Below are 14140 nucleotides of genomic sequence, written 5' to 3'. Positions count from 1 at the left end.
TTTATCTAACACAGAAATGCCAAAACCTGTCCAACAAGTTGCAGGCCTCTATCCATTCCTTCTGCCTTATAACCCCCTCCAAAAGCTGCTCTGCTTACTTGCTGTTGAACTTCCTGATAAACATGGCTTCTGGCATGAACAGTGTAGATTCATCAGTGCCCGCAGCACTAAATTTGATCTGTAATGCAGACTTCACATATTTTTTTCCCTCAAAAAGTTAGCTCTAGTCATATACCTGTGTTTGGAATTATTGAAGGTCTTCAATAATGTTTAGAATGTATTACTATTCCAGTAACACACATCCTTAAATGGATTATTTAATCTAGATTATGTCTTACTCAAAGTGCAGTCCAATGACACCAGTTCATTGTTTTGTGGGCTAATGGTAGGCAATTGATCTAAAAGATCATTTGTAGCCTAGCCACCTCAATTCTCATTACATACTACTCTTGTTAAAGAGGGCTTGTGGAGCAAGGCCAGGGAAGCATTTGTAGTTACCTATCCACTTCTCTAGTTGCATCTGAAGAGCGTGAGGAAACTACTTTGTTTTATAGGAATGGGAAGTCTGTTCCAGAGGAGAAGAATTATTTAACAGAGGTATTTATCTCATCAAAAGGTTTGGTTTATGTTATCATAAAGCTTAAAGTCTTTAATATGGCAGTGCATGGTGTAGCTGGTTTTACAAAAATGAAGGTGGTCACTCAGGACAGGGTTGTTTTGAGGCCTTGTAGGTAAGGCAGAGGTCAACCTAATGGAAAGTGCAGCTTCACACAGGCTTCTTTGTTTTTGGGAAATTACCCTGCCTCTAGTTATTTAATAGTAAATCAAAAAATAAATGCCTTCTACATTATTAAAAACGAATGCCAGTCTTCCATCCAAATAAAATGCATATTGCCAGGTCAAACCTAGAACAGTAGTTCACTGACAAGTGTCAGCTGTCCCATAACTCAAACACATGCTTAGTAGTCAAGAGTCAGTAAATGTGTCAGATGCTTGTACATAGGTTCATAGGTGTGTACTAGGCTAATGGCCCTGGAGCCTTTACAAGCCTAGCCCATAGGAATACCCTGGCATCGTGCCACCCAACCTTAGTTCCCAGTGCCTCTGTCAAGTAGAGCCACTGGAGTGATCCCTGGGGTGAATTTTCTATTTCCCATCCACTCATCAAGATTTCTCTTGAAGAGGGCCAGTGAGGTGCTCTGCTTGACATGTAAGGGAAGTCTATTCCATAGCATGAGCAGTCTCTGGGTTATAAACCTGTCCCTCCAGCTTGTTCTGTTGATTGTGGTATTGAGGCTGAGGCCTCTGGAACATGTGGTGAGGAGGGATTGGGATTTCTTTAGATGTAGCATTTCTAACAGAGCTGGATCAGACATGGATTTGTAAGTCAAGCAGAGATCGCCTCTAAGTAGGCAATATGAGACAGAGAATAGTTGGAGTTTTTTGAGTCTGTCCATATAGGACAAGTCTTTAAGGCCTAGGATCCTCTTTGTGAGGTACTTTTGCAGCCTCTCCAGTTGTTGCAGGTGTCTAGTGAAGTACATGCCAAATGGGGCATTGTACTCAATGATTGGCCTAATGAAGGAAGAGTAGAGGGAGGCAATGACCTCTTTCTTCCTGGATGCAAAACCCTTAGTAATGAGATGTGCCACATAGAAGGACTTTCTGACCACAGTGGCAATGTGGTGGTCAAAAGAGAGGTTGCTGTCAACCTGTGTTCCCAGATCTCTTATAACTCCTTCTGTGTTCAGTGGACTACCATTGATGTGGTAATTCATGGGAACCAGTTTTTCCTAAAGGGGATAACAACACATTTTTTGGCATTGAACTTAAGGCCATGGTTCTGACACCAGTCATTGGTCTCAGTGAGGCCTTTCTGCAGGATGTCAGCATCACTTGGGGAATTAATAAGAGCTCCCAACTTGCAACCATCTGCAAACTTTGTCAGCCAGAGTCCCATCGTGTTGGCCTGGACTTCAGAGAAGTAGATACCAAACAGGAGAGGACTCAGGACCGAAACCTGTGGGACTCCACTCGTGACAGGTTGTCAGTCTGACTTGGAGTCAGTTACTTTCACACTGTGGGTTCTATGAGGTTCTCTAGCTTTCCCTAAGTCATTTTCCCATCTTGCCTTCTCTTCATTTATGCCCTTGCTTTTTGGCACCTCCATTAATATTATCTATGGTACTTCTAAAATGAATCATCAGTGCCTCTCTAATACAGTTAACTGCTCTACATCTCTGAAAAAATGCATACTCCTGATATGACTTGAACTGTTTACACAGCAGGTTACATACTGAACTATAAAACTGGAATTCAGTATCATAATTTCCTAGCAGACAAAAATGAATCTAAGATACATATCCATGTCTACAGTTGGAATCCTAATGGCCACCCCCAAATCCTTACTAATTGTAAGCTTTTCTACATTTCATTTCTGAATGAATGTGGCATATCCTCTGAGTGAGTATGGCTTCGGTCTCAGGCAGAGACCCCAAAGGAAGACCCATCCTTACAGGGTTACTGTCATTGGTTTGGGATTCCAAGCCTATTTCCCCCAATCAGCAGCATTTGTGCAAGCCTGCGTTTGTGCTGAGGCATAGCGAGACTGGGAACCACCACTGCCTATGAAATTAGCAAGTCTGCCCTGCTGCTCCTTCCCATTCCCATCCCCCATCCTAATGCCAACAGCTGCTACAGCCACTAATCAAACTTGGGTTGACTGGGTCATATTCAGGGCTTTATGATCCTATGCCAACAGAGCTGGCTGAAGGAGGAAAATGTTAAACCAAGAAAGGAGTTCCATCCCTTCTTCTGCTACAAGCATTAAAAGCAAGAATATAGCATTAAATTAGAATAAACAAGGGTAAGTTATTTTTCTAACTTATAACTTTTGTGTGCTTAAAACTTTAATATGTTTTCTTTTCTCTGTCTTAGACATATTAGCCATATGGAATGTGAGATGTAGAGGCTAGCTTGGGGAAGAGAAGGGAAAGTAATGTTTTAAGCTGTTTTTTCACTGTATATTTATTTCATACTATATATTTAATATGCGGAGTTCTTTCTAAATGCTGGTGCACAGATTGCCAAAGAATAGGATAATCAGATCTCATTCATTCCATCACTGTGAGATATCTTGCTATGTATTAAGCCAGAACAGACTGTTTTTGCTAATGGGCGGTAATACTACTGTGGAAATAAAAGTGAAAGTACACTGCTTCCTAACCTCACTGCAAGCATTGCTAAGAAATAATTGAAAAATATACAGTCAATGAAACCAGTGTCCAGATCTCTGCATAAGCTGTGTTTTGTGCTGTTTTTCTTTTCTTCCAGTGCTCATGTACCTCAGTGAATTTTATGCCATACTCTAGCTTTCAACAGCTCCCATGCCTTGACAGGCTGCCCAACATGCTCCATATGATCTGCACCAGGAGTGTCTCCCTACAGAAGCACACATGCACATGACGTCCCTGACTATACTATATGCACAGGCTGTAGGGAATGCACCAGCCGGCTCTGTGATGTGGAAGAGGTGAGACAAGATACCATTACATGGCAGCTGTTGTGAGGCTTTTTTGGCCTAAGCCACTCCCTTCAGCTGATGTCTTTCTTTGTGCATTGTGTGCTGGGTAAGCCAAGAGGTGTAGCCCAACGTCATGCCCACCTGGCCACTGTGGCAATGCCTCCACAGTTTCATTTTCCACCATGGTAAATATTTCTCTAAGCCCTGACATCCATAGGACTCTGCAAAAAGATGCACCTAGAGTACCCCTTTCCAGGATGGGTAGGACAGGGCAAGCTTCATGTACTGCTAATCAAACTTAGGTCACTTGGGCCATTGTCAGGGCTTTATCTTTCTATACCTCAGGCATGACATAGTTTGCTTTTTTGCTTATGTGTTGTAAAAAGTAGACTAAAATATATCAAAGTGGCAATGAAAATGCAGCATAAGTTACTACCAGCTCTGGCATATTTAAAGAAAAATCGAATAAGGTGAAGGTGGTGTTAATGTGCGCTTGGCCTTCTCAAAAATGAGCAAAACAAATACTGATAACAAGTGCTAAATATGATCACTATCAGGAAAAAAAATCAACTGACACTGCTAATGAGGATTAAGAATACTATAATGAACACATAAAACTGTATTTTGCAGCTAATACGCTATAAGATGAAAATATAGTTTCAGTCCTCCTTAATCTGATGAAAAGCAAAATGTACATCCTCCTGCAGAGTTTGCTAACTTCAGTAAAACTGGCAAAACAAAAATTTCAAAGAAATTGCCAATATTTTACATAATCATGCCAAGCTTCTTGTTATAACTGAAAGATTTATATTTCATTGTTAGAACCCAAGAAAAAAGTGAGGACACACCTGAGCACAGTGCCTAAGCTTTGTAAATTAATACAGCATTTACGGTTTGAAAAAAGCTACTCTGATGAGCTGGGGGGACAGGCTCATATGCAATATACAGTGTGAAAGCACTGGAAAGAAGCAACTGAAAGATAAAGAAAAGAATGAACCATGGAGTAAACACCAAGTGTAGCAGCTTCAGTGGAAACAGATGCAAAAAATGCATCAGAAATGCAACAAAAAGCATTGAAATGTTAGAAAAACAAAATGTCATTCTGACAGGAAAAAGACCAAAATGTTATCACTGTGATAAAGTATCTCCCAGTGCAAATGAGAGTTGGTTTAAAGAGAGAATGTTGAAAATATTATAAACGAAGACACACAGAAAGAATATACACGGCTGATACATACGTTAGAAAGAAAAGATGCATGGAGAAAAAACATTTAAACAAAAAATAACAAATGTGGATAATGTCATTCAACAAAAATCTTTATGACTACTATCACATAGTATTTCAGAATTTGACCATAGATTAATATATTCACACACACACACACACACACACACACACACATAAATCCATAATTACCCCTCTATGTACTATAAGTGTTAGCCGTACGTGAATCAAAATAATAGGTCATAGTTTAGCACAAGATCATAATTAATTAAAATGACCATTGGCAGATATGCAAATCAGTTTTGCTTAATTTCTGTAGTACAGTACAAACGGCAGATTTTTTTCTGCACGAGTCCAAAGTTATTTTTAATAAATGTGGTGGGCATTAAAGCACTTTTTGTGTTAGGTGAAGGTTCACTGCATGCTAATATCCCACCAATATTTACTTTTATTGTTACTGTTTTTTTCATTTCTGTTCATGTCATTTATTAAACATCTATGTGTAGGGCTGGCAATATTTAAGTAAATATTTACAGTACTAGTTTTACTTGAAAGGTTGTCATTTTATATTATATTCATAAAGTAGCAGAAAGTATTCTGAGAACTAAGCCAACACGAGATCCTAGAAAGGCGATTCTGCCGATAGGGATGACTGCAATTTGGGATACAGACAATACGCAAGAGGGGTTGGAATTTAATGGGGAAAACTGGCAAATGAACCAAGGTATTGGGAGCAGATAGAAAAGGAAAGGTAATAGAATGGGAGGAGGCCAATAATTTATTTTGACGACAGACTAGAGATTTCCTTGCCTTAACAAGGACTGATATCAATAGATTATAGGCAAAGTGAAAGGAATAGGAGGATCCTAAGTAAAAGACCAGCACTGGTAGAGTTTTTAATAGAATCTAGAACAGAAACTGCTATTAAAAAGAGATAATTAGTACAGCTTATAAAATATTGCAGGATAACTATGGGAATCAATCAGAGGAGGTTAGACAAGATTAGGAAGAAAGATTGGATAAGTAATTCACAATGAAACAATGGAGAGATATATGCATGTCTCCCAAATATACAACAAAGTATAAGATTTAGTATCTTTCCTTGGAAGTGTTTACATAGATATTTGTATACCCCAAGTAGACTCCAAAGAATTTTTCCTCAGGTACACAGAAAATGTTGGAGGTGTGATAGAGAAGAAAGGGGTAATTGGGAACATATTTTTTGGGAGTGTAATGAGTTGGCAGACTTTAAAAATTCCCTGCAGGCTACTCTATCAGAAATACTGGGTGAGCAAATTGATAACTAAGGAATTTTTTTATGCTAAGGTACAGAATTAGAGTTGCCTAGACATGTTGTGGCTAATTATGGCGGCTGCCAAAAAAGCAATTACTAGAAAATGGAAATCAAAGTCTAAACCAACTGTACAAGTAGTAGTAACTATAGTAACAGAGATAAAACAACTGGAATTAGGATATTTAGAAAAGAACAAGAGTAAATTACACAGAAAAAAGTGGGAATTGTGTAACAATACATGCAGAATAAGGTTTTGGAGGAGGAGTGAGGTTTGGAGGAAGGTGGGATTTGAATGAGCTATGTAATGTTTGACCGACAAGGACTGGAATAGATTATAAGCGATGTACAAGGTTTGCAACTAAAAATAGGTCAATATAGTTTGTTTTCATTTACATAAATGTATGATTGCCAATACCAGAAGTGATAATTTAATAAAAAATGTTTCTTGTTTAAAAAATGGACATTTTTGGAACAATTCATGCAGAAAATGGTTTGGAGGAGGAATGAGGCTTACACGAAGATAGTCACTGAATAATTTATCTAATGTTGCCTAGACTATATGATATATGACAATATATGTGATGTATAATGCTGTAAATGTAAAATTGTTAACATGGTTTGATTGCTTTCATATAAACACAAGTTTGTCTTTGTCACAAGTGATAATTCAATAAAGGTGTTATAAAAGAAAAGTCATTTTCATAGCTTGTCTTTCTTCTAAAGTTCTGAAGTGCATTGTGGCTATTGCTAAGGGTTTGATGTTTATAGGAATTCTACAGTTATGACCACTGCTGACTGAACTTGATATGTCGATTTACTCCTGCTGCTCACCTCCTGAGTAAACATGAAGCCATGAATAGCTAAACTGTCTATGATGCAAACATTTTCTCTTCTTACACTACATTATGCTCCCATGTGCATTAGCTTGCTAGAGTACAGAGCAGGCATCTGCTTGCAGGGTTGATGTGCTACGTACAGGAATAGACCCCAAGGTCAGTAGGGGCAAAAAAGGAAGGAAAACCAAGTACCTTATTGACCATCTGCTTCAGAGAAGCAGTGACCTGCACCCTTCTATCTTATATAATTGCATGCCCCCATCCCTATACCAAAGAGAAAAACAATTAATGCCCATCAAAAAGACCGCATTCCTAAACTCCTAACTCACATGAATTGTGACCACTGACCATTAGCAGTCAGTCTCATCTCCTGGCTGCAGTTTGTGGTGAAAACAGGACATTGGATGGGTTTATATACAGGAGGGAATACTGGAATTGTAACATGCTGGGAAACAGAAACTTCAACAATATACATGCATTTACTGAAAAAAATAAACATAATTCCAAAGTACATGATATAATGCAGCTGAATTAAATTAGTAATGTAAACACAGTTTTATATAGCAATGATAATCTGAAACCTCTGACCTTTAACGTTTATGGCAAAATGTATGCATATTATGATAGAAGACTTAACTAAGATCTTTATAAATTAAATGACTCCTTTTCACCATACAGCTAAGTAGATATCCTGGGAGATGGCCGGTATTGATTTATATAAAGCAAGGTTACCAAGTAGAACCTTAGTAAAGATACTAAAGAGTCTGCTGTTGTCCTTTCCATAACACCGTAAAGGCAGTTTGACAAGGACTTCCCTTATACAAGAGATACGTTAGTCACAGAGCATATAAAAGGATGCAGTAGGATTCAAATCTACACCAGTTAAGTCAGTAAGACAAACCATTTACAGCAAAATACTTCAATGCCGATCATTTAACAGAAGTTTGAGAAGCTGGTAAATATACAGAATAAACATGAAATATAACACAATAAAGATGAAAGGCTAAATAATTGCAATAACATGGGTCACATCCATTTATATTCAATAATCTAAAATATATACATGATTGTTTTAATACCATAAATTTTTAATAATGAGACAAAAGAACAGGTTTCAATAATGTCTCAGTTATAGCCAGCTTACTTCCAGGGAAAGTAGTATATTTTTGCTGTTAATCTTCTGCAGTATGCATTCTAACCAGTTATAAATTATGAAACAGAATAAGGCAACATAGGATTAAATAAACTTTGCACACTGACCTGTTTATATGTCTGTGACGGGTCAAAATTATGTCCATCTAAGTAAATGTGTATAGGGTGGCTTACATATACCTGTTTCTGTTTATTCAGTGGGCAGATGTGTATGCCAGACAAAGCTTTCAACCTCTCAGCATAAGAATTATGGACAAAGCCAAAAGACAGCGAAGGGGAAAGGTTCATAATTAGAAACAGATTTTAACTATTGCTGTGACATAATTAGAAAGTTGCTAGAATAACAGGATTTGCATTAGCATGCATTTTCTGAAAGATATGAAGTCAGAAACACAAATGTCTGTTATTGTTTAATGACTGTAATCTTCAATGATTTCCCAGAAAGAAACGTTTTTTATGAGGAACAGACCAAAAATATGATGCAAAATTAGGGACATTCTGCAAAATCAGGGATAGTTGACAATTATGATGCCAGAAGTTGTGGGACCTAATTTCAGGAGTAATCAATGATTTTAGCAGCATGTTCGGAAAGGCATGTCAATGATTTCCAGATTTTATAACTGTATGCTCTGATGAAAATCTGCCATCACTTTATTTATTTAATGTTGTAGCCCTGTTACTAGAAAAGGAAAAAGTGCACCATAGAATGAGTGGACATAGTAGCAAGCTAAAAAGCAAAACAGTTCAATAAACACTACATACCTTCTGGCAGTCGTAGAGAGTTGGCATCCATCAGCTGTGTTGGAGTTTCAGCACCTGCAATGGAAACACCATGAACAGAGCATTATTGTATTTTTTCTAGTACAGTGAGCTAAGTGTATGACAAACAGGGAAAAATTATTACTGTGTACAACACAATTGTACAGGTTAATTCACATTATTTTGTAACATTAGATAGTAAATAAGCATGAAAGCTAATATTTATATTTTTCATTTCTGCAGTTACTTCAGGAAACACTTTTATCAGGAGTGTCATAATGGATTTGGTCCTGTCTCTCTCACACCATCCTTGTTACTCACCCTCGCTCCTAGGTGGCAACTGCAGTATACTGCCTCTTCTCATCTATGCCATTTAGAGGGCAGGACGTGTTAACAAAGGATGAAAAACAGGAAATGTTTTAGGGCTGCTGCTGCATTAACTCTAACTCTGCACAATATTATAAATTTACAAAAAAAAGTTAAACAGTTTTCTGAAAGCATTATAACTGCCATTGAACAGATGTGAAGGAATGATGTTAGACCCACACATAAATATGAATGCAGACACACACACACACACACACACACACACACACACACACACACAAGCACAAACACCTACTTACACATAAACGATAATACTTTAGATGCAACTGCTGCCTGCCAAAAACTAATGTATTAGCAGATGTACGGCAAATATGCTGAAATGCTCCTTTTAGTCAATATTATTCATATATTTGTTTTAGATTAAAATATATATGAGTATGAAAATATATTCTGACAGTCCAGTTATCACTGGTGTATATTAGAGTCTCACTCCTTAATTAGATCTTTTTCATTATTTATTAAAAAGGCTTGGAGTTTAAATCCTAGTGAGCAGTTTAACCTCTTGAGACTATATAAAGTCATATTGCATGATAGTCAGGAAACCTAAAAGCAAATCACACAACCAGAACTTAAGCAAATGTCATTTATATCATAGCTGTAAGTATAATGGTATAATGAAAGGGTGAAAGCAAATAGTGGGTTTGGCATAATCAGGGTTGGCCTTAGGTCAAGTGGTGCCCTAGGCAAAACGGCTCCACAGCGCCACCCCCCCCCCACACACACACACACACACACACACACACACACACCACCTGGTGCTCCCATCCTGATCTATTTACACCATCCAATTTACTGGAAAAGAGCCCCTGCTAGAACGGCGCCCTAGGTGGTCACCTAGATGGCCTATGCCTAAGGCCGGCTATGGGCATAAATGGTTAAGGTCTCTACCTTCCCAGACATAACTTACAGGGTTTGATTCTGACCTTAGTATCCACATATGAATTTATGTAGTATGGTAATTAAGTTACAGGTATTATGGGCTACCTCAATTAAGTCTAGTAATAGTAACTCAGCTGAAGGTGGATATGCTAACAGAGTTGAGGCGCGGCACCATTTCCAAATAAGAAAATAAAGAAGATTGCTGTAGCTTGACTGTCTGTTTAATGGAATATGCGAGCAGTATTGTCAGTTGTAACATAAAGGATTATGATTGGGTATGATCATAAGTGGCATGTTATAATTTTTGAGACACAGATATTAAGAAATTTACATCTAGAATGGGGCAAACTGAAGCTTGAAAGTTGAATCTAGACATGCATGTTAACAATACATTATAAGTTAGTTAAGACAGGAGAGACCTAATCATACTTCTCTGTAGCAGATTGAATTTCAGCTGCCCCTGTGTAATACTCATTACAGAAAAAAGTGTCAAGGTGTGAAGTGTTTTACAGCCTTGAAAGCTGTAACACACTTGATGCTACCACACAGACATTCAACAGCTTTTAGACACCTCATCCTGCCACACTTTTGTGATTTGTGTGGCACTGTAAACTGTATTACAGGTTTTAAAGCTGAGAAGTCACTGCCAGTGCTGTTCTGTAGAGGTGTATGTGTTGCAGTGCAAGACCTAATCATAACATCTTTCAAAGATGCATAACAAAATATGTTATGCACCTTTAAAATCTTGTGATTGCGTCTCATGGCAGAAAACTACATAACCAACTTGTCTTTTTGCCAATTTTGAAACATAATCAGTTCCCTTCCTATACATTCAGATATCTTGCTATATCTGCATATGTTATATTTTGCACTTGTCATTTTTAGTTATGCAAAGTTGTGTTCGTGGAATGCTGTAATGGCAGGACACTGTTGTGCCAAACATGACTGGTTATCACCAGACGATGAAGTAACATTCTACAACTGTTAACTAAAAAGACTTGTGACTGGGACAACAATCAGTCAGTCCCAAAGATGCTTCTGTAGGCCTTGCTGGTATATGTATGTTGTGAAGTACTACCCTCTCTAAGCCTGCAAAGGTATTTGAAAGGCACTCTTGCTATCACATTACAAACTATTCTAGCCTTTGTGTAATAGGCCAGTGAAAGTTGCAGCCCCATCCCTAGGCCATTACACTAAGGACAATACCATAATTAAATACACAGTTATATCATTGATTTAGTCAAAGGTAAGCACACACCATAGAACATGTGCTGCATCTTCTAATAGCCTGAAATGGTGCTGCTGAAACAGAAATAACGGATTTTGGCATTTACAGCTGGGTTATAATAGTAACACACTTTGTTTGGAGCTAGAGATGTACCTCTTTATTTGCTACATTTACAATGGAATATACAGAAGGAATGTTGATATAAGAAACTAGATGGTCATCTACAAAATCCTGTTTTGCAATCAGATTTTTTGTATATGAAGCCCTCTAGTTCATGGGGCCCATACAGAAATGGGTACAGTAAGATAGTCTACATAGTATGAACACTGCCATGTTAAGATATCCTGTCTAAAGGAGTGTTATTACACTTACATGTAAAATTTACCTGTTTTTCTTGGAGAATACTGTGTCCTCAGTCCTGAAATGGCATGGTGTAGAGGATGGTCTTGGCTTCCTTTACAGTAGCCATACAAAACCATATGCAGATCTTCTAATGTGAACTGGTAGCTGCGTTGGGTCTTAATTGCTGGACTTCTGTTAAGGTTCAGAGGAGAATCGGTTTGATATCTTGCATTTTCAGCACTGTTGGATTCTGCTGATGAGGGTGTTACCTGATGAGAACGCTTGCACTGATTACCATCCTCCTCCTTCAGATAGCTTGGTAGCGGAGCTGGATGCCGGAGGGCATTGTAAACAGGCACAGCATACGGTGGGCTGCAGACCTGTTCCTGTAAGGTGGATCTGGGATTCCAGAATGAAGGAATTCTATTCAAGTTGAATGGTAATACCGATGGTGAATCAAAGACCAACTGTCCCAAAGTTTTGATAGGCTGGAAGGCATCCTGGGATTCCTTGCATATGTCCGAGTACTCAGAATGGGCAAGAATTGTAGGATAGTAACTAGAAAGTATACTAGAGTTGTCTTTTACTGAGTCTAGACCAAAAAGGTTTTGTTTGCATAGAAGGTCACCTCCAGGTTGCAGTGACAGTGACATATTTTGGGAGCCTTTCAATAAAAAAAGATATCCTGATTCTGTTAGGATGTAACCTATAAAATGAGCAAAACTAGTGTTAGATGCACAAGTACCCTTTATTCATCATTACAACATAACATGCAGTCTGCTCACAGATGGGTAGTGATAACTGTGAGACCATGAAAAGAGTAAGCTCCTCCACACCAAAACTTCACTTCAGGTCACCACACAGGGATGCAACCCACAAGCAGATTAAAGCACACATCATAAGAGAATACATATTAGATCAGGGTAATTATTTTTAACCATCCAACACAGTCTAATAAATAAGATCTTACACCATGCCATGCATGTACACTTTGGACTTTACAGTTTCAGTCTGAATAGTTTATTCTATAAATATGGCAACCTCTCTGCCTGGAAATTAAAATGTTGTTACGAGGCAGCTTCTGAATAGGAGACTCTAATGTAAACTAAAGGTTTTTAAAGTCCACTGCTGATATTATTTGTAAAATATATTCCATTACCAGAGCTTTGTTTTTCAGCCAATGAAAATAAAAAACTGCTTATCTACACTGCCAGAAACTGTATACTTGGATAGTATAAAAGAACCATGTTCCAGTTTCCATAAGGAAACAGTGATTTGGGCAACTGTGAACTGGAAAAACAAAATATGATAACTGTTATAATATTTTATTATAAAAATGTTTCTGATTTCTCAGTAAATATTGCAGAAAACCAGAATGCTTCATCGAAATAATCTTATTATAACAACAAAAGAAACAACTAAAAATTGTATCAGTGAACCTCAGTTTTGAGTATAACTTGAAAATAAATCATATATACTGTGCAGTGGCATGGAATCTCCTAACAGAATATCATGTTCCAGTAATAAATGTTCCAAGTTTTGCACCCTAAAGAAGGAAAATATTATAATAATACTGCAGAGACGACGTGGACATTTAGAATAAATCAAAAGCTACAACATAACTGCTGATTGTGTACTCTTTTCATTTAAAATGACACGGGTCATTGTGGTAAACAATCCTCAGACCAGTTCACTTACTCAGTCAATATTATATGTGTGTATATATATATATATATATATATATATATATATATATATATATATATATATATATATATATATATATATTTTATATATATATATATATATATATATATATATATATATATATATATATATATATATACATACACACACACACACACACACACATATATATATATATATATATATATATATATATATATATATACATATACACACACACACACACACAAACATATAATTTTATACACAATTCAGTTTTTCTGCGAACATTTATAACATAATATCAAGTGTCAAAACTTCATTTTGCATGCATAAATGTTAAAAACACCTTTTTAAACATATATTAGCAATATAGTTAAACACAAATTAGATAAATTAAATCACTTTTCTACCCTTTCTTCATTTAGTTTTCCTTTGAAAAGTTACACAACTAACGAGACCAGTATATAATGATGTTTGGTAGACATGAATGCAGCAGACACACACACACACACACACACACACACACACACACACACACACACACACACACTTTACAGAGTAGTCTCAGATGAAAATTCTATATAAAAACATGAGTTCAGATCAAGATAATATACAGTTTTATATAGCTGTTATTCATTTAAGAGTACAGTCCATGAGAATGAGAAAATAGTAACTGTGGGTAGTATTTGTGACATATAATTTTACCAGTACTGATTTTAATAGGACAAAATTGATCTATGACATCTTAAGTGGGATACATAATATTTATAATACTTTAATAGTTATAATGGCAAACTTAAAATACTTTGACAAAGTAATTTTAAAT

The 14140-nt window shown here is 37.0% G+C and overlaps 1 protein-coding gene across 1 annotated transcript in view; it reads right to left on the bottom strand.

Moving 5' to 3' along the window:
• PRDM14 (PR/SET domain 14) overlaps positions 1–12278 on the bottom strand; it is a 55193-nt gene extending 42915 nt beyond the window's left edge. The window contains exons 1-2 of the mRNA XM_044066262.1: positions 11669–12278; positions 8793–8846 (exon numbers count right to left, since the gene is read on the bottom strand). Coding sequence (XP_043922197.1) covers positions 8793–8846; positions 11669–12278 — 664 coding nt within the window. The remainder of the gene's footprint in view (positions 1–8792; positions 8847–11668) is intronic.
• Between the last annotated feature and the right edge of the window lie 1862 nt (positions 12279–14140).

This window comes from Protopterus annectens, chromosome 3.part1 (assembly GCF_019279795.1).
Source record: "Protopterus annectens isolate FY-2018-M chromosome 3.part1, PAN1.0, whole genome shotgun sequence".
NCBI lineage: Eukaryota > Metazoa > Chordata > Ceratodontiformes > Protopteridae > Protopterus > Protopterus annectens.
The sequence above is the reverse complement of the archived record's forward strand: the minus strand, read 5'-3'. Positions and strand labels throughout refer to the sequence as shown.